We start from the raw sequence: 20,623 nt of genomic DNA, 5'->3' as shown, positions 1-20,623 counted from the left end.
GCCCAAGTGCTTATGAGGCTGTTCTTGAAATGTGTCCCGTTGTCTGACTCGATTCTCTCAGGGGTGCCATGTCTCCAAAGAACTTGCTTTTCCAGGCCCAAGATGGTGTTCCGGGCAGTAGCATGAGGCACAGGGTAGGTCTCCAGCCACCCAGTGGTTGCTTCCACCATGGTCAGCACGTAGCGCTTGCCTTGACGGGTTTGGGGAAGAGTGATGTAGTCAATTTGCCAGGCTTCCCCATACCTGTACTTCGACCATCGTCCACCGTACCACAGAGGCTTCACCCGCTTGGCCTGCTTGATTGCAGCGCAGGTCTCACAGTCTTGGATAACCTGGGAGATACTGTTCATGGTTAGATCCACCCCTCGGTCCCGTGCCCATTTATAAGTGGCCTCTCTGCCTTGATGGCCTGAGGCATCATGGGCCCATCGAGCTAAGAACAACTCTCCTTTATGTTGCCAATCTAAGTCTATCTGGGACACCTCTATTTTTGCAGCCTGATCTACCTGTTCATTGTTACGATGTTCTTCGTTAGCCCGACTCCTGGGGACATGAGCATCTACATGACGGACCCTCACAGGTAGCTTCTTTACCCGAGTGGCAATATCTTTCCACTCATCAGCAGCCCAAATTGGTTTTCCCCTACGCTGCCAGTTGGCCTTTTTCCACCTTTCCAGCCAGCCCCACAGAGCATTGGCTACCATCCATGAATCAGTATAAAGGTAGAGCTTTGGCCACTTCTCTCTTTCAGCAATGTCCAGGGCCAGTTGAACGGCTTTGAGTTCAGCAAGTTGACTTGATCCACCTTCTCCTTCAGTAGCTTGTGCAACCTGTCGTGTGGGGCTCCATACGGCTGCTTTCCACTTCCGGTTCATCCCTACGATGCGACAGGAACCGTCAGTGAAAAGAGCATATCGTGTTTCCTCTGCTGGTAGTTGGTTGTACGGTGGAGCTTCTTCAGCCCGCATCACTTGTTCCTGCTCCTCTTCGTCAGTGAGGCCAAAGTCTTCACCTTCCGGCCAGTTCGTAATTATCTCCAAAATCCCAGGGCGATTTGGGTTTCCAATACGGGCGCGTTGTGTGATGAGGGCAATCCATTTGCTCCATGTGGCGTCAGTGGCGTGGTGGGTGGAGGGAACCTTTCCTTTAAACATCCACCCCAGCACCGGTAGTCGGGGTGCCAGGAGGAGTTGTGCTTCGGTGCCAATCACTTCCGAGGCAGCTTGGACTCCTTCATAGGCTGCTAGGATTTCCTTCTCTGTGGGAGTGTAGTTGGCCTCAGACCCTCTATAACTTCGACTCCAGAATCCCAGTGGTCGGCCACGAGTCTCTCCAGGCACCTTCTGCCAAAGGCTCCAGGACAAACCATTGTTCCCGGCCGCAGAGTAGAGCACGTTCCTCACCTCTGGTCCCGTCCTGACTGGGCCAAGGGCTAGCGCATGAGCGATCTCCCGCTTGATTTGGGCAAAAGCTTGTTGCTGTTCAGGGCCCCAGTGGAAATTGTTCTTCTTGCGGGTAACCAGGTACAGAGGGCTCACGATCTGGCTGTACTCAGGAATGTGCATTCTCCAAAAACCTATGGCGCCTAGGAAAGCCTGTGTTTCCTTCTTGCTGGTTGGTGGAGACATCGCAGTGATCTTATTGATGACCTCGGTGGGGATCTGACGCCGTCCGTCTTGCCACTTTACCCCCAGGAACTGGATCTCTCGGGCAGGTCCCTTGACTTTGCTCTTCTTGATGGCAAACCCAGCTTCCAGGAGAATCTGGATGATCTTCTCTCCTTTCCCAAATACTTCCTTTGCTGTGTTCCCCCACACAATGATGTCATCGATGTACTGCAGATGTTCCGGAGCTTCACCCTTTTCCAGTGCAGCCTGGATCAGTCCATGGCAGATGGTGGGACTGTGCTTCCACCCCTGGGGCAGTCGGTTCCAGGTGTACTGTACGCCCCTCCAGGTGAAGGCAAACTGAGGCCTACATTCTGCTGCCAGAGGAATGGAGAAAAAAGCATTGGCAATGTCAATAGTGGCATACCACTTTGCTGCCTTGGACTCCAGCTCGTACTGGAGTTCCAGCATGTCCGGCACGGCAGCGCTCAACGGTGGAGTCACTTCATTCAAGCCACGATAGTCCACAGTCAATCTCCATTCTCCGTCAGACTTGCGCACAGGCCAAATGGGGCTGTTGAAGGGTGAGTGGGTCTTGCTGACCACCCCTTGACTCTCCAGCTCGCGGATCATTTTGTGGATGGGGATCACGGCATCTCGATTCGTCCGATACTGCCGGCGGTGCACTGTCGAGGTGGCAATTGGCACTTGTTGCTCTTCCACCTTCAAGAGTCCTACTGCAGATGGGTTTTCTGATAGTCCGGGCAAGGTGTTCAATTGCCTAATGCTCTCTGCCTCCACAGCAGCTATCCCAAATGCCCACCTGAGACCTTTTGGGTCCTTGTAATAGCCATTCCGGAGGAAGTCTATGCCCAGAATACACGGGGCCTCTGGGCCAGTCACAATCGGATGTTTCTGCCACTCCTTCCCAGTAAGGCTCACCTCGGCTTCCAACAGAGTCAATTGCTGCGATCCCCCCGTTACCCCGGCAATGGAAACAGGTTCTGCCCCCACATGTCCCGATGGCATTAGGGTACACTGCGCACCAGTATCAACTAACGCTTTGTATTTTTGTGGCTCTGACGTGCCAGGCCATCGGATCCACACCGTCCAGAATATCCGGTTTTCCCGTGCCTCTCCCTGGCTAGAGGCAGGGCCCCTCTAGCACTGGTTACCATTCCCTTCCTGGACATACATACTAGAGGTTCCTTCAAGGGGATCTGTCAGATCATCCTCCCTTCTGTAATATCTGGCAGCTCGGTCCTGGGAGGTTGAGGCTACCTTCACTTTAGTGTTACTCCCCCGGTTAGTGTTTCCCTCCTTGAGTTGACGCACCCGTGCTGCCAGGACAGAAGTGGGTTTCCCATCCCACCTTCCCATGTCTTCCCCATGGTCGCGCAGGAAGTACCATAGCTCAGCTCGTGGGGTGTACCCTCTCCCTCTAGCTGGGGGACGTTGGGCTCCGACTTTGGGGCCTGTGACTTGTACCGGTGCCAAATGGGAACTGCTCCCCCTCACCTCCTGCTTTATTTCCCTCATCTCCTCTTGTAGGCTCTTAATCACAGCAGAAACGTTAGCCTGCATTGGGCCATTGATCATGCTTTCAAAATTTCTAAGCTTGCTCGTGACAGAACCCACTGTCTCTCGGTCGTTATCTGCATTAATCATTGCAATGAAGGTGGAGTATTCGGATGGCCCTAGAGTTGCCAGATTCCACAACATTTGCCCTGTGCACCTGACTTTGTCAGGGTCATTACCATGCTGTCCATCCCTCCCAAAGAGTACCTCCAATACTGCCACTTCTCTCAGCTGCTGGATCCCTTCCTCAAGGGTCTTCCAGCGCATTCTATGATGGTGCTCCTGCATTCTCTCTCTGTGGACAAACCTCTCTCTCACACTCATTAAAAGCCGCTCCCAGAGGGAAAGGGTCCCTGGCTCCCTTACAAATACCAGATTGACACCTGAGTCCTGAGTCAAGGGTCCCAAATTCCTTGCCTCACTGCCATCCAGTTGCACACCCGTACCCATAAGATCCCAGACCCGAAGTAACCAGGTTGTAAAAGCCTCACGCCCCCGCCGTACGATGTCTTTGTGCAGATTACGGAGACTGTCGTACGTCAGGGACTCTGTGATTATCTCAACCACTGGCTCGCCTGCAGGTTCTGAGGGCCCTCCTTTCTTAACTGAGTGGTCTGATTTCATCTTAGATTTCCTCGTTTCCACAGGGGCGACTGCTGCTGGCTCTGACTGCCCTTGCGTTTCAGCTGGAACCTGGACGGTTGTAACGTCTGTGGGTTCTACTGCTGCACCATTAGACTCTCCCTCTTCAAGGCAGGAGGAGGGATTCCCAGCAGCTGAGAGAATGCACTCCTTCAGCATCTGGCCCATCTCACGTATCTCCTTCACCCAATCCGAGTGGTTCATTTCTGATGTGAGCTGTGAGGCAGGGTCAGATTCTGGAGCAGCATTCCTAGTCAGGGTAGTTATCCAAGCCAATCTCCCCTGATCTCTGAATACTGAATAAAACAGGATTATCAGCAACACCAGCCACTGTATGATATCATTAGCACTTAGGAAAGCTCTGAATCCTTCGAAAACTGGTGGAGTAGACCCAAAGAGCTGGGTTAGGGGTTGGGAGAAAGTTTCTCCCGGTGTCATTTCCTCACAGTAGGTACCATTATTAAAGTAACCCCAAAAGCATACATTTAGTGTTTGATAGCTCCGAATCCATGTGCCCGCCTTCCAGAGGAAGTTAATAAGCCATGAATTCCTCACCTTATTAATCCATAAAACAAACTGGATAACAGTCACGGTAGCCTTAGTTATAGGACCCATGTTTAGATAAGGGCCTGCAAATGGGAGAAATACAGCCACCACCACATGCCACACGAATCGGGATAAGCTAGCCCACATGATGCCACTTAACAAGGAATCTATATCCAACGCACAAGAACCGTTATTCCTTTTATCTCTCGATGCCCTCGAGCCCCACGTTGGGCGCCAAAATCTGTCTTGGTTTGAAAAAGACAGGTGTCTGTGGAGGAAGGCAGGAGCCTCCCTTGAAATGGAGAGTGCAACCCCCTTCCCTCCAAACTATTATAATTTTGAAATTAACGGGCCTTCAGGCAAAGATATGGGGAATAGGAATAACAGTTCTTTACTAATATATATATATATATAACACAAGGCAGGGAAAAAACAAACAACCCACTGGTTTACACTGACAGAGTCAGGAATACAACCTGACACCCTGTTAGGGTGGCAGTAGCAGTCCGATAAGATGCTGGCTGCAGTCCTCCTGAAGTGATGGGTGTAGTTCTGTGGAAGCAGCAATCAGGTAAAAGAGTCTGGTCTTCCTCCGAAGGTCCAGTGGTCGGCAGGTAGCTCTCGTCCTCTGGAACTCAGGTGGGGGGAAAAGCTCCTCTGGGAATCCAGTGGAAGAAAGGCGGCTAGCGTGTTCAAAATCTCCGTTTTTATTTGGCATGGACTGCTTGGCTCCTTCCCCCCCCCTCCCCGGGCGGAGTATCTCACAATGGGATGGGGAGTCGTGAGGCAGTTCCTTGATGGGCCATTAACAGGAGATAGCCCAGGAGCGAGTTACCGATGGGTCAGGCGATAAGGCATTGTTGTGCCCATTGACAGGAGATAGTCCAGAGGGGGGGAGGCAGGGAGCACCGCCCCACCTGGTCTCAACAGCTCCTGAAGATGGTAATAGAATATATTTTTTTTCTTTTGGCACATTTTACACTGTAACCCAGGACAACCAGCCACCGCGGCCCAGGTCCAACGGGAATGGCAGAAACAGCTCAATTCTCCACGAGGAAACTTCATTAGCTGATATCCAGGCAGCATTATGAAATCCACGCTTTGCAACTCAAAGCAAATATGATTACAGAAGTAGAAATATAGATTTCTTTTTTGGGGGGAGGAAAAGAGAAAAAGGTGATTTTGAAATCATCCGTAATTAGCTTCCCGACTTCAGTACAGGGTTGCATGCGGCCGAGATGCCTTCAGAGCACCCATGCCTGATTTCAAATGTATTCCTCAAAAAATCAAGGAGGGCAATAATGAAATAAAACCAAAATGGGTTGTAAAAGGACTAAAGCAGTCCAATTTCTCACCTTGGGCAGAGGGAGATGCTGTTCCTGGAAAGGATGGAGCAGCGGATGATGCTTCACCCCATGGGGAGAAACCAGGGACGGGCGAACACCACATCCCATCGTGAAAGCTGAGGCAGGTGGGGGGTGGGGGGGGAAGACCTGGAGAAAACCAGTGGGGGTGTCACTTAACCCACTCCAGCAAACGAAAAGATATTTTCCGCTTTTGTGCATGGGAGACCCTGCAAATGGCGTGATCAATCTTGGGTCGCATCTCGCGCGCCTTCACTCTCTCTCCCCCCCCCCCCCCCCCACCCCGCCCCGCCTCCTTCCTCCTCTGCATTTCGGCAGCCACGCAATCCATCTTCCAGGAACCAGGTATATAATTTCTAGTTAGCGAAAGCTGGGCTAAGAAACCCCTTTTTCATTACGATGATTGAACTGCTTCCAAAGAGAAGAACCGGGGCTGGATCACGAGTTCTCCATCGAAAGCCGGGCGGCTTTTGCTGAGCTTGTCAGCCTCGCTGGAGAATTAGGACTTCCAGCACTCTTCCTCCTGATGAAAATCAACATTTATTTTGCCTAAGCCTAAGAAGGTGTCAGGCAGACGGAGAAACTTGCCACTCTTCACAAGGAAAAGGGAGGGAAAAGAAAGGAATCTAATAGAAATATATTATCAAGTCCGAGGAGTGGACAGTGCAGTAAATCACGCTTCAGGTGGCACCATTATATTTTTCAATAAAACCCGGCCTTCTCCCAGACGCTGCCGAGCCGAGCGGCTCCAGCTGCACCCAGCAGGAAAGTTAAAACAAAATTTGTTTCACCCAGGTGCTGATACGGGGGGGATTTAAAGAGTTTTCAAGGTGGGGAATCCCCTCAGATGGGGGCTAAAGGGAGGTGAGTCTGGCCCTTGTCTCCAAATCCTCTCCCTGCCCACTGTTTCTGATCAGTGAGGGTTTCCTCCCCTGCCACGAGGCAGCTGAGGAGAGGGAAAGCAGCTGGAGATGCCCCACATCACTGTGGAAGACACCCAAGTCCCAAAGCCAGGGGATGCAGGGAAAGACGGCTTGCTTGCAGCTTTCCAAACTCCACCATCCAGCTACAACTGGAGGGCAAGCCAGTGATTTTGATGTTTTTCCTTCCTAACCAACCTCCAGCTTGATGGGATGTTGGGTCTCCATCGCTCTCCCGATGCTGCCAAGGGGCTTCGTCCTCTCCTGCATCCAGCCGGGCTCCAGGAAGGGGCTTTGCGTGGGGCACGGTGCCCTCAGCCGCCCCACTCCTCCCCGAGAGCTGAGCAAAGGGGATGCACCCGAAGGCTCAGAGTGCCGAGACACATCCCAGCATCTCCCTGCTGGATGCTCAAGGTTTAACATCATGAGGAGAAATTCCCCCCAAACTCCCCACACACTTTTTTCCCCCATTCCCACAGGAAAAATATCCCTTAACCCCTTTCCTGGTTGCTTCAGGGGAGCCCGGAGGCTGAATCTGCCTTGGAAACAGCTTCACCTTTCGCAGCAAAAGCACTTGGCTGAGTCAGCTCCCCGAGAAACTTCATCTGGGAGATGCCATTTTTTAAAATAAATTAGAATGATTATTATTTTAAAGTAAAGCCCAAGAACAAAAGGCAGGATGGAAACGTCAGTGGCGAGAACTAAGCCACAGCATTTTCCACAAATTATTTTCCATCTGGAAAAAGCAGCTGGGGGGCTGGATCTCCTTGGCTCGATTCTGTACTAAATCCATCCAGCGAGACAACCTGCACCAAGACCTCACTCTGCTGCTGTTCCACCCAGACCTTCTGCCCCTCAAGTGAGGGAAACATCAAGGCTGGGGCATCATAAGAAGCTTTGTTCAGAAGGAAAAACACTCAGATGTTTTCTTGCTTACTAACCAGGATGTTTGAAGCGGGGACATGCTGGAGGAGATGTCCCATCGCTGCCCAGCAGTGCCCATCTCCTGCCAAGCTTCCAGAGCAGGACATCTGTGCCGGGATGTCCCTTCCATGTCTCTTCTCCTTAATTCCTTCTTTTAGGAGGAAAAAAGCAACCAAAAAAACCAGCCACGAGCTGCAGCGGTGGGAGAGGGGATTCGCTGGGTTGCGGGCATGGCAGAGATGCTTTGTGGTCTGGTGGCACACGGTGACGTGGCCATGATGATGTACGGTGAACACCACGTTTGTCCTTCACTGGTGGATGCAAGTTTACCCTGAAGAAGATGGGATTTCACCATCTTAGAGGGATCTTCTGTTTCCAGTTTTTAGGTCATTAAATAACTCAGGGGGGGAAACAACAGGGCTGCCAAGTGGCAGTGGGCTGAACAAGAAAGGTCTTCAGAAATCCTGAGCCAAGTCTAAAAGCCCAGATCTTCTGCCACAAGTGGACAAGACCCTAAAAAAAAATTAATATAGAAGAAGTAGATTTCAGTCCTGGCAAAGGAGTGAGACTTGGCAGGTCTGCAAGTCGCCTACAAATCAATCAGGGAAGAGGATTGGAAACGTGCAGGTGGCTTGGTCCAGGCGGAAAGTAAATCAGAGAAGACTATTTTCAACAGCCTTTTGTGGGCTAAGAAACGATGATTCTGATTCAGAGTGAGAGCCCAATTAGAAAAAGTCACAGCGCTCATGGGGTTTACTGGAAGTTTCAACTACATTAGCCACTTTGCAATAAGGAGATTAAATGGCAGTGAAGTTTCTGACTTTTGGACCTTCCCAGAGCCACCAAGACATGAGGAGATTCAACCTCAGCCTTCAACAACACCCACGTTATCTGCAGCACCTCAAAGCCTGATGGTACCCCAAGCCTGATGGTTTCCTGCAGCAGGATCAGGGCTTTAATAGGGGATGGAAGGATGGAGGCAAGGGCTGCCAGATAGAAGGCATCGCACAGAGGGCTGGGCAAGATCCACCAGGGAGTCCCCCTGTTAAGGTCCACCAGCTGGAGTACCGGCCCACTGGTCTCTCCAGGATGGGAGGGAAGCACCCATGACCAAGACGATGTCTGAAACCAGTATCCAGGGTCTACGAAAGCAACCTAAACCTCCCCCACTGCAGACACCCCCACCAAACAGCCCCCAAACCCGTAAGGACCTGATGACTCAGGACGAGGAGATGCAATTGCTAACGACCAGAGCAGATCCAGCCCATTAACATGAAACCAATTAGACTGATACATGTTGTCCTGTTCGAGGGACGGGTGCAGCCCGCTTACCTGCAGCTCGATAGATTTTTGCATTAGAAAAAGCAATTCTATTAGAGGTTTGTTAATTCAGTTATGAAAGAGTTTTGATGCTCTCTAATTAAACTCTCCCTGCATGCCCAACGGAGCCAGCGTCGGCTGGGGGCCTGGAGAGGGAAGCAGCCACCTGCAGCAGGGTAACCCAGCAAAGGCAAGATCAGGATGTCCACGGGAGCATCCCATCACCACCACCCTGTCCATGACCAGAAAGATCTGCCAAGTGTCAGGAGAAAAGCCAGGAAGATACCACCAAGGTCCACACTGCCCCAGAGCACTCTTGGCTGATAAGCCATGAGACAGGGAGGGTTCATGGGTACCATTAGGAAGGAAGATGAGGATTTCCTACTCCCTGTCTGGACCCTGCTGATTTATACTATGAGAGCAAAGACCTCAGAGAAAGGCAGTGATGCAAAGGGTGATTTAAGGACAATAAGGTACATCAAACACGCTCCTAACTCCCTTTTCCTTTCCCTGCAGACTTCAGGGCTTGGTGTCCTGCTGTCCTTCCTCTCCTTAGCTTGGCCTTGTCCCCTTGGTATCATCTGCTGAGGATCTGGGAGGTCCTGTAATTCTCACCAGGACCATCAAAGTGTCTCCATCTACTCCTGCTATCTCCTACCTGCTTCCTAAGAGGTTTTGCCAAGGGACACATCCCTGGTCACGTGTCCTTGACTTCTCAGCCATCACAGGCAGAGATACGATGAGCTGGACCTTATTGTTGACGTCAGACAGGTTTAAGCAGGAGGTTGAACTTGATTATCTCCCCCAGTCCGTCCCACCCTATGATCCTAAGGGCGAGACTTGGACCTGAAAATGGCCCAGGGTTGCAGGGGATGACCACCACGGTGTGGTCATCCTGTACACACTGGTGGCATCTCCATGGGGACTGAGGAAAAGGTCCTGCCAGGTGGATCCTGAGTTGACCGACAGCCGGAGCAGAACGAGGGGCCAGCGGAGGAACCTGCGGAGAGGGAGAAGCTCTCATGGCAGAAGCCTTCACGGCATCTGCTCGAGCAGGCCTGCGTCATGGGGGGTCCATGGGGCACCAGCTCGCTCTGCTGCAACACCCCTGCTGCGCCAGCGAGCAGATGGCACGTGGCGTGCGACAGCCTCAGCGTCGGAGATCACGTAGCTGTCCCCGAAACACAAAGGAGATGGTTTATCTGCTCCTCTCATGCCTAAACTCATCCCTGGCTCTCGCCCAGCCCTCTCAGCTGCTTCCACCCCGCAGCTCCCCAAGCCACCTGCAAACCACCAATGAAGCTACAGAGCTCTTGCTAATTAGGAGAATACAGCAAATGGGGAAACTGAGGCACACAGATGTGTGTGAAACACCGCTATCCTGCTAAAACCCATGTTCCTGCATCAAGATTTCAGTTGCTGCTCTTGCCAGCAGGGGCTAAAATCACTGTGACCGATCTTGGATGATCTGCAACCATCTCCTGTCAGTCTGATCTGCTCCAGGGACCCACGAGGGGATGCCTACCACTCCGTAAATGAAAGGCCACATAAGAATAACCTGAGGCAAAGCAGCGCTCAGCCCAGTGGCCCCCTCACTCTTCCTAACCTGGTGGGGCACCAAGCCAGGCGCACATCGCAGCGGCCCTGAGATGTCACAAGCCTCCTACCATCCTCTGTCCCACAGCCCTTATTAGATGGTCCATTGATCTGGCTCCACAGTTGGGTGAGTTTCTTGCTGCTGTGAGCACCCAGGAGGCACGGAGCACGCGGGGGCACAGCGGAGCCGAGGAGTTCTTGCCACCTTTTGAGTGATGCGCCAAGACCTTCAAAGCAGGTTCCTCAAGAGTTGGGAGGTCCAGGGAAGAGCTTCTCTAGCACCTAGGCCAGACTCTGGGGAAAAGAGGTCCTTTCCAGCGACTCTTTCCAAAAGAGGCCTGACAACAGTTGGCCATAACACCCCCAGCAAGCAGTGGGGAAGATCCACCAGGACCCTGCTGGCAATGACAAGTCAATGGAGGAAACCTGGAGGAGGAATACCCAGAAGAGGAGAAGAAAGACTAGGAAGACTGTGTGGGACAGAACAGCTTCCCTCAGCCAAGTTGTGGGAGATCCAGAGGCCACAGAGGTGGCCCCACCTGAAGAAGAGGCCATGAAGGTGGACCAGCTGCAGGTGCAGCCATCAGCCCATGACTTCATGATGGCCAAGATCTTTTCCAAAAAGAGACAACGAGCCCCACCAGAAAGGCCAAGACCTATGAGCCCCATCAGCCAGGACTCAAGATCCTTGGAGAAATCCAAGGTGGCTAAGATGCTCCTGAAGTTAACTAGGATGGAAGAGACAGAACTGGGGGCTTTTTGTCTGGAGAAAACTAACGGGGAATTGCTGTCTTCAGCTACCTTCAACTGTGTTCAAACAATCTCTATCTTCAGCTACCTAAAGGTGGTTGAAGATGGAGCCTGAGTCTCCATGGAGGTGCACAAGGGACAATGGAAATACTATAAAAACATATAAAAAATGGTTCCCCAGATAAACAAAAGGCTTCAGATTTTTCATGAAGAAGTCTGAGTTCAGCACTGAGGTCTGCACTAAATGCTTCCTTAGAAGCACTTCTCAGGATTGGGCTGATTTGGTAGCGCTGTGGAAATACCCACCACTTGCGAGACCACGCCTGGAGCTCTGCAGGCTCCCCAGTACAGAAGGACATGGACATACTGGAGCAAGTTCAGTGGACACCAAGACAGCTGGGATTGGAGCACAGGATACACAAGGAGATGTTTGTGACCACACAGAGAAACCAGTTCTCATTTCCTCCATGACACTACCAAGAGAGGCAAACTGCACCAAGTCCTGCCAGGGTCAAAGCTGACAGTGGATGTTGGCTCCTGTTATCCCAAGACAACCTCCTTGTGGCCTAGACCTCCATCCCCAACCACGCACAGATGATCTCTGGAAAGCTCCAGGGCATCTTCTGCCGCTGGCTCACACTGATCAAAAGGGTTGGGTGCCTCACCTGGCCACCAAAATGAGTTTTGGACAGAAGAAGTGGTGTCAGAAGCAGCCTTAAAGGAGATGCTACAGGCGATGGAGACCCCACGGGACCCTCAGCACAGCCAAGGCGGACCAGCCACATCCACGTGGAGGGCTGGCAGCACCGGCTTCCTCTTAAATTCCCAGAGCTGGGGATGGTTGGACCAGGACATGGCACCAAGGGGTTGCCCATCCCTGCAGTCACACGCCCCCCATTGGGGGTGGGTCCAGCCTGGGTGGCGAAGGAGGAAGATTTGCATTTCCAAAGTTATTCCTCCAGAAGGGAAAGCTGTAAACAAACCCAGAAGCGCTGCACCTCCATGAATTCCTCCAAAGCCAAAGCGTTTTGAGCGTGCTCAGCGGAGCCGTTAAAAAAGACTGTAGCGAGCATCTTCCATTAACGTTACGACCGTGAAATATGACAATAAAATGATAGCCGTATGGTCGCAAATTTGCAGCCCGCCGAGTTGCTAGGGGTTTATCGTCACTCAAACGTGCAGAGAGCTGTAAAATGTTTACAGAAAGGGTCGTTTGCAGCTATAAAATCCTCTTTTCTCTCCTAAACAAGGCTGAGTGGAGCCATTTACAAACCCCTGAATGTTCATCGGGGGAGAGGGGAACATCTGTTCTCTCCAGGAGTTTTCAGTGATCTTCTCGAACAAATTAACTAAAATGGGTGCTTTCTAATTAAATTAGCACTCGATTGGAATGGTTTGCATTGGTGCACTTGCTTACAATTAGCGCGGGGAGGCCAGTTAGGCTCCAGCGCAGGCTATTTAACTGGAAGGTGAAATATGGAAAAGCCCATTACCTGGAAACGGGTGTCAGAGGGGTAGGGGAGCCCGTGTTCCCTCCAGCTCTGCCCTCCTGGATGAAGAACACAAGGAGGTGAAGGATGGGATGCCACCAAGCCCATCTTTCCTGGCTGGGATGCTTGGCTGGAAGCGGTTTGCTCTCCCTGTGCCACACAGATGGGCTTCTCAGAGGATGCTCAGAAAACACCAGTTCCCTCAAATGACTCCTCCAACCCCAAATTACAAAGGCTCCTCTTGCAGGTCGGGAACCCTCCCCATGGGAGGATGACAGTGGGTTCCGCTCCACACATTCAAACCATATCACTCCTTTCCACTCCCCTTTTTCTATATCCCAAGCCCAGAGGCTGCAGGACCCCACCGAGATCCTGCAAGCTGATGCTGTTGCCCACACTGGTCTTGAAAGGTCATCTCCAAATCCCCACTCCAGCCCTCCCGCACACAGAGCTGGTGTTTTTCTTCATTCCTCCTGTATTTACCAGTATTAAAAGGGCATTTTCTCAAATTGTGACCATTTAACCAAGCAATTCAGCTCACTCCGTAATAATAACCTGTCGTCCTTATTCACTACCCCACCTTTTTGTGTGTCACCTTCAGGCTTTACAAGCAGAAACCAAACATTATCCTTGACACCAAGGCTGCAGCGGGGAAGGCGCATCACAGACACCAGCTACAACCTAGAGCTATATAAGGACTCATCCTGACTGATTAGCTCAAAACAGCACCTCAAGCTCGTAAGCACCTGGTGATTTGGTCACAATGAAGCATTTGGTCCTGTAGCAGCATCAATGGCCTCATCCTGAGCCCTCTAGGGATGCTGGCTCGTTGGTGGCTGGGGCTCCTTTTCAGCTGTTAGGTTATGGGGGTCCCTGGCTGCCACTGTGCCCCCAAGCCCGTTCGTTTGTGTGTTGAGAGGAGACTTTAATTACCAAGCGCAGCCCAGCAGCAGGCAGGGGCAAGCTGCACCGAACAGCATCCTTGTGCCCGGACTCACCACGAGCGATCACTGCATCCCTTTGGCAGGGAAACTGCTTCATCACCAGATGATTTTACAGCCCTCTGCAATGGTTTTCCTTTCCTACAGATCCTCCAGCATCTGCTTTCCCAATGCCACGTGCTCCCCGGGCAAAGGTGAAGGAGCATGGAGGGATGTGTGCCTTGACCTCGTACGCACTAGCTTCCCATAGCCTTCCTCCCTAGACTGAACCTGCTCCTTCTACTCATCTTCCCACCCCAAACGCCTGGAAATCATCCTCCCCTGAATGGGCAAACTGGAGTTAAGAGGAAGAGGATGCCCTTGCTGCCGGGATGATGCCTCTGCCCTCTCGACCAAGTTACTCCAGGCTGCCAAGTGCAATCCAGGGCACAGATTAATTGCTCCGTCTTCATCGCAGAGATAAAAAAACCCCGATTAAGCCACTGCTTTGGGAGCGCTTCCCCTGGCCCCGCCGCCGAGATCAAAAGGGAGCTGAACCAGGGCCAAGGAGAGGGAAGAAGGGAGGCACGTGGGGGGGAAGAAATCCTTGGAAAGCAAAGCCAAGCACTTCACCCCACGTCACAGAGAGGAGCTTTCCCAGCCAGAATTTTCCCTTGCTGTCTCTACGCGCTCGCCTGTGACTGCAGGAATATGTTGCTAATCCTGGGAATTTTCTTCCCTAGCTCAAAGCTCTTTGTGGTCAAGCCGGGCATAACCTTGCAGATCCTCGGTACCCGCTTTCAGACGACCATGCAAATGCCCCAGCCTGGGTTTTAGCTCTGAATTCCTCTCTTCTCCCAGCGAGATCCTGCTCTGGCTGCACGAAGGTGGCGCGGGATCAAAGACATGATGGGGGGGATGTTCCAGCCCTGCGGTTCACGCAGAGCCGAGCTGAGGGTGGGGATTTCATCCTTACTGCCACAAAATATTTTGATTTCTGAGCCAGATGCTGCCTCTCTTTCTGGGCTGGTGCTCAGGAGATGCAACTGCTGCACAGCCCTCCAGCGAAGAACGGGAGACGTCAAGAAAAGCGTGAAGCATCATCCGGCCCGAAATCTCCCACCCAGCACTGGGAAGGACCAGGCACAATCTCTGCCTCGTCATCTCCATCACCTCTGCTCCTGCAGACGCATCCTCAGAGTGCCCCAAAGTCCCATCCCTTCCCACAGAGCTGCTGGTCATTAAGGGATTTGCCAGGGTAGGAGCTGCATTAGGAGAGGAGGAACCGCAGAACATGTTGGAGCAGCAGAAATGCAGCTAACGTCCACCATGAGCCGCTTTCCAGAGACACAAAAACGTTTCTCCACATCACTTCAACAATTTTCTCCTCCCTTTTCTTTTTTTTTTCCACCGTCAGTTCGGTTTCAAACAGTTGAAACATTTCCCTGAACTTTTCCAAAAACAAAAAAACGTCGAGGCAGAAGCCATTTGCTCTCACGTGTCACTGTTCGTAAGAGGTTTTGCCCATCCTAAAATGGTGTTTCCCAAAAACTTTACTGATTTCCAAAGCCTCTTCCCCTGCCTTTTAATAAAAGTTCAAAGCAGATATAATCTCAGACTAACACAGTTCTTCCTTTGAACTTGCAACCTGCAAACACCCCATTCCACCTCCCACCAGAGTGGTTTTTATTTCAAAGCTTCACAGCTATTTCACGCCAGGAAACACGTGTGATAGATGGTCCAGAGGTCCTTTGGCGGGTCCAGAGGTAAGGCAAAGCATCCCTGCACCCCTCCGAAACACCCTCCTATCGGGGACCGCTGTGGCTCCGTCATAGAAACGAGATTGGATTCATCATTGCATCATTTATAGGACAAGGAAGAAGGAGCCGATGATAAAAGATGGGGACAAAATCCTACCGCACACTTTCAGGAGCAAAGCCAGGGGCTTGTGCCTGATCTGATTGCCGTCCCAGTTCGGGATCCCAACATTAACTGGTTTGGTGACTCACGAGGAACACGGATCCCACCAAAACCCATGGGAAGCAGCAGGGGAATAACTCCCCGGCTCGATGAATCGGAGCAGCTTGGAGCACGCGCAAGCAAAAGCAGAGCAAGCGCTTCCTACCTGGCTCATCCTCCAGCTCGTCTTCGTCCTCCACTTTGCAGCCTTGATCACCGGAGGATGTTGGGGATTGGAGGGAGATGAAGGACGGCAGCTTTTGCAGCCAGCTGGTTGGCGAGGTGCTCGTCTCTTTCCAAAACTTCACCTCTTGTTCCCCACTGGAGGGTCCGGGCATTTCCCCATCGTCGTGGAGCTGAGCTGGATCATTTCTACATGAGGCATATGTGAAAAATAATAAGGAAAAATAAAACAACCCCACTTGGCAATGCTGGGCATGGCACCACGTGCAATGGAAGAGGCTGGGGTGAACCACCAGACCTGCGCACGGAGGCTCTCTGGGCTCTGTATCTCTGATTTCCCAAGACCCAGCTTGGATTCAGCCAGAGTTTCTCCCTTCCCCAGCTGGATTCCCTGTCCTGCACTTCTCTGCAAGGTTTCCAGATGCTTGTGGAGCTCCTGGGCTCCTCTCTGGGTGCTGGCTGGGCTGAGCGAGCGGAGGAGAGGGGAGATGGAGGGCTTGGGGAGCGGGTATGGCTCCGAGATGCCCCGCTGGGCTTGGCTCAGCCCCAACCCTGCTGCCCTCCTCCAAGCCCAGCGAACATGACACTTCAGCTTGTTTGACATCTTCGATGATGGTGCCAATAAAAAGAGGAAAAGAAAAACCCTCCCGAGCAGCTACCAAGCTCAGGCGTGCTCCCTTCCCAGCGGAGGATGTCAAGAGGTGTCTCTAGGATGGGAGGGGGGTGTCTCCCCACCACCCAGCCCTGCTCTCATGCCTCCTTACCTAAAAAGAGCAAGGGAGCTATTTTACACCTCGTTCGCACCGGGGACATGAGCTGGGTGTCGTTCCAAGGCTCTTCTGTCACCCGGGATAAGTTTGGAGACCCTGCTGAGTGCTCACCCCCCTCTGCTACCTTACAAGGCAGGGCCAGGACCAGGCAAGAGCACAGACCAGACTGGCACAACTCCCAGGCCCCCACTGTTTCCATCCCACCTTCACCCCCACATCCTACTCCAAAGAGCCATGGAGGAGCCCAGCATCCAAGCTGGTATTTTCTCCTCCCGCTAAGCAGGATTTTTAGATTTTGGCTTTTAAAGACAAATTGCAATTTGGCTTTAATTTTAACTACGTTGGGAGGGAGTTGTTTTGCAGGCAGGGCTCGAGGGTGAGGGCAGAGGAAGGCAAGGAATGTGCCAAGCTCAAGAAAATCTCCCAATGAGGACAAAGACCAACACATCCATCATCAGCACACAGGATCCATCCCAGCACCTAAAAGCAACAGGGAGAGCTCAGAGAGCTTCCAAGGATTAACCAAGGGCCCAGCCCAGCATCAAATGGTTTTACAAAGCCTATTGTATCTCCATGCCCATCCCCATCTCTGCTTCTTCAGGTGGTGAGTCCAGCCCTGATGGCAAGCCCCTCCATGCCACGCTGAGAGCTCAGCTCTGCTCTCTGCTGCAGAGGTGAGGAAGAAGGATGGTGGTTTCCAGTTTCCCACAGAGCTATGGATAAGCTGGACCTGCTTTTGGCAGTGAAGTCTACAACAGGGCTCCTCCAACTTCCAGGAGGAAGGTCTACAAAAGCCTTGGAGATACCTGGAGGCCATGAAGCTCTGGGTGGCACATTTCTAAGTGTGAAGACACCCACCCTCCAACGGCACACATCAGGTAGCAAGATGCACGCTATCCTCTCTTTCTTCTCCACCAGTTCTGCCTGGAGACCTCTCCCACGAGCACGGACCCTGCCCAACCCTATTGCTCGTGGTGGCTCTATCAAGAAGGCACTGCAGTGACCCACATCAGGGAGGTCTTAAACCAACAGGCAGATGGATACAAGTCTAGAAGAGGAAATATCCAGAGCAGGCTGGGAAGAAAACTGTTAAAGAGCAGCAAAGCGAGTTTCCTCTGCTCTTTCCTACCTGCCCGTCTCCTCCCAGACCCATCTCCGCTTGGAGGGGGGGTCGCTGCGGTCCCCATCTTCTGCCTCTCTTGGGTGACGCTTCTTCTGGGGGTGCAGCAGTTTGCATCGGGCACCCCTGGGGCAGACACCTTTCTTGGCAAAGTCGGGGCAAACCAGCGTGTGCTTCTTCTTGCACTGCGAAGGAGAACGAGAGCGACGTTGGGAAAGGCAGCGAAAGGCCTGTGGGGAGCACAGGTTCTCAGAACTGGGCTCCCTCAGGTGGCACCAACACGTTGCTAAAGGAAGAGAAGTATGTGTTGGTGCTTCCTTCTCCGTATCAAACCACTATTCCATGCCAAAATACTATTAAAAATAATAGTCTCCTCTGGGAGACACCACACACTCCCCCACAGCTTTCCAAGTGCCTCAATTTAACGGACCCAAACCACCAATGTCTTAACAGCAACGATCCACCGCCAAGGTGGTGATGCTGGGGGGTTCCAAAGACATCAACTTGGCTGGAGAAGCTGGTTTCAGAGAGGACACAAGGTTTTTTTTTTTTGTCCCAGACATGCTTGCGACATGGAAAGGAGCAGGGAAGAGTAGGAATGAAGCATGTTCCTTTTCAGACTTATTTTGGGACTGCTGCCTGGACCTCTCTCCTGCTGAAGATGACCCAGGGCTGGAGCTTGGCCAATGTTCTCCTGTTCAGGAAGGCTTAGCACAGGCACAGCGCGGCACCGGCAAGACGACGGCATTGAGATGTTCACCCCTAAAAGTGCTTCTGCACTCCCAGCCTGGCTTTTTGGGGGCTCCCAGCAGCAATGCTCACAGCCATCCCCACAGCCGCTGGCTATGCCAGTGGGAAGGAGACACCAGCAGCGCTCCACAGCTTCCCCCCACCCCAGCCAAGACACTTTTTGGCAGAGGGGAAGGCAGGAAGAGATGCAGGCAGGGCAGAGGAGACTCCTTCAGCTGTGGGCTGGGAACATGGGCTGGGGGGAAGCAGAAAGAACAGCCTCTCCCTAATCACCAACTGTTCCCAACACTGTGACAGCAAAACCCAGCCACCCACAGAGCTTGTCCCAGCATATCCCAAGGGATGGAGGGTGGGAGAAGGTCCTGGAGCTCTGCTCAGCCCCACGATGTCCAGGGGAACCCACTCCCCCCCAGGACGCTCCCTCCCACCCCACCTGATGAGCCCACCTTGGCTCTCACAGGGAGACAGGCACCGCACCATGACAGCCACGGCAAGACACAACCCAACACACACGGCACAACGAAGGGTTGACAACACCAGGATCCACTCGCTGGTTCACCCTCTCCACGAGCAAAGACACAGTCTGCTTTTTCCCCATGTGTATCCTTCCACATTTGGATTCCCACACTGCAAACCTCCTTGCTACAGGGTAGCAGATACCCAAATTTTTGGGGAAAATGGGACAAATCCACAGGAAGAGAAACACAGTGAGGGTTTCAGCGTGATCATTCTCGCCTGTTTATACAAATGCATCTTCCCGACGATGCGGGATGTAGGTGAGCTCCTGCCCTTTCAATGCAACTTGACTTTGGGGGGCATGGGAGCAGCTCCCCATATTGACCTTTGGGATTAAGCGGCAGCCCCGCTGAGCCGTGGGAGCTCTCTCCTTGAAAAGGCAGAAGGGTTCGGCAGCTCTGCTGCCCCGGGGCCGATCGCTGAAGTCAGCAGCGAAGCAAGGAGCTCGTTCTGCTGGAGGTTGGGGACGATGTCAAGCAGCAGGAGGGCTGGGGATTCAGATGGACACATGGACGTTGGCTCGACAGGGGGGATGGCGCAGCGACAGCACCGCTTTCCCACTGAAAGTTCACTACAAAAAATAGTTCCTGTGCCTTTCACCCTCTATTTGAAGGAGCTTCAATGGCAAGCCTACAAGCCAACGGGCAACCTGAAAGCAGAGTCATCTCTAAAGAGCACCCAGGCTCTGCCATTACTCCAAAATCCTATGTTTCATAGAAACACAGAATCACAGAAAGGTTTGGGTTGGAAGGGACATTTAAAGATCGAGTCCAACCCCCCTGCCATGGGCAGGGACACCTTCCACTAGTCCAGGTTGCTCCAATCCCCATCCAACCCGGCCTTGAGCACTGCCAGGGAGGGGGCAGCCACAGCTTCTCTGGGCAACCTGTGCCGGTGTCTCACCACCTTCACAGTGGAGAACTTCTTCCTCACATCTAATCTAAATTTCCCCTTTTTCAGTCTGAAACCACTACCCCTCATCCTATCACTACATGCCCTGGTAAAAAGTCCGTCTCCAGCTTGCTTGTAGGCACCATGAGGATGAAGCACAAGCAAAATCTCAGGATTTCATGTTTCATACAGTATCAGGAGCAAAACAGGGAGGGACAGGCTCCTGGGCTGTGTGATCACATTTCTGACAGGTGTTGACATGAAATAATTCCCGTATCGTCCTTAGAGCTGAGGCCAGCTCTAGTTCAATGGCACCGATCTCACGTGATGGTCCATCAGATCTACCGCACATTGGAAGGCTTCTAATCCACCACCACCTCCAGATCTCCATCTATACAACGATGGTGACACCCTGCAAACCTCCTATTAATTACGAACCTGCCTGAAGTTGATCACTGCTAATTATTGGCAGGGTGGCAGCCCTTCAGAACCTCTGCCCAAGGATGTGAGATCTGTTTCCATACAGCAGTTCCCAGCACAAACTGGGCTTGGGAAGGGGAAGAGCAGGGAAAAACAGCCCTGGCCTCAAAAAGCTGCATGGATGCATCACCCTCACAGCCAGCAGCGACGCTGCTATGTCGAGGAAATGATGGAATTTTGGGGAAAAGTTGAGAAACGTGGCTTTTGATTCCCAGTGGGGCACCCAAGGGACCGGTTACAAAGCCCTGTTGGGGGGATGGTGCTGTGGTCCCAGCTGGGTGCCGGGATGGGGATGCA

General features: G+C 52.4%; 1 protein-coding gene across 1 annotated transcript in view; it reads right to left on the bottom strand.

The window, feature by feature from the left end:
* ZC3H3 (zinc finger CCCH-type containing 3) overlaps positions 1-20,623 on the bottom strand; it is a 186,677-nt gene that overhangs the window by 5,103 nt on the left and 160,951 nt on the right. The window contains exons 10-11 of the mRNA XM_086465474.1: positions 17,699-17,874; positions 15,783-15,988 (exon numbers count right to left, since the gene is read on the bottom strand). Of these exons, the coding sequence (XP_086321600.1) occupies positions 15,783-15,988; positions 17,699-17,874 (382 nt within the window). The remainder of the gene's footprint in view (positions 1-15,782; positions 15,989-17,698; positions 17,875-20,623) is intronic.

Source organism: Leptosomus discolor, chromosome 5 (genome assembly GCF_034619465.1).
Source record: "Leptosomus discolor isolate bLepDis1 chromosome 5, bLepDis1.hap2, whole genome shotgun sequence".
Taxonomy (NCBI): Eukaryota; Metazoa; Chordata; class Aves; order Leptosomiformes; family Leptosomidae; genus Leptosomus; species Leptosomus discolor.
Note: the sequence above shows the minus strand (reverse complement) of the source record. Positions and strands in the feature narration are given on the sequence as shown.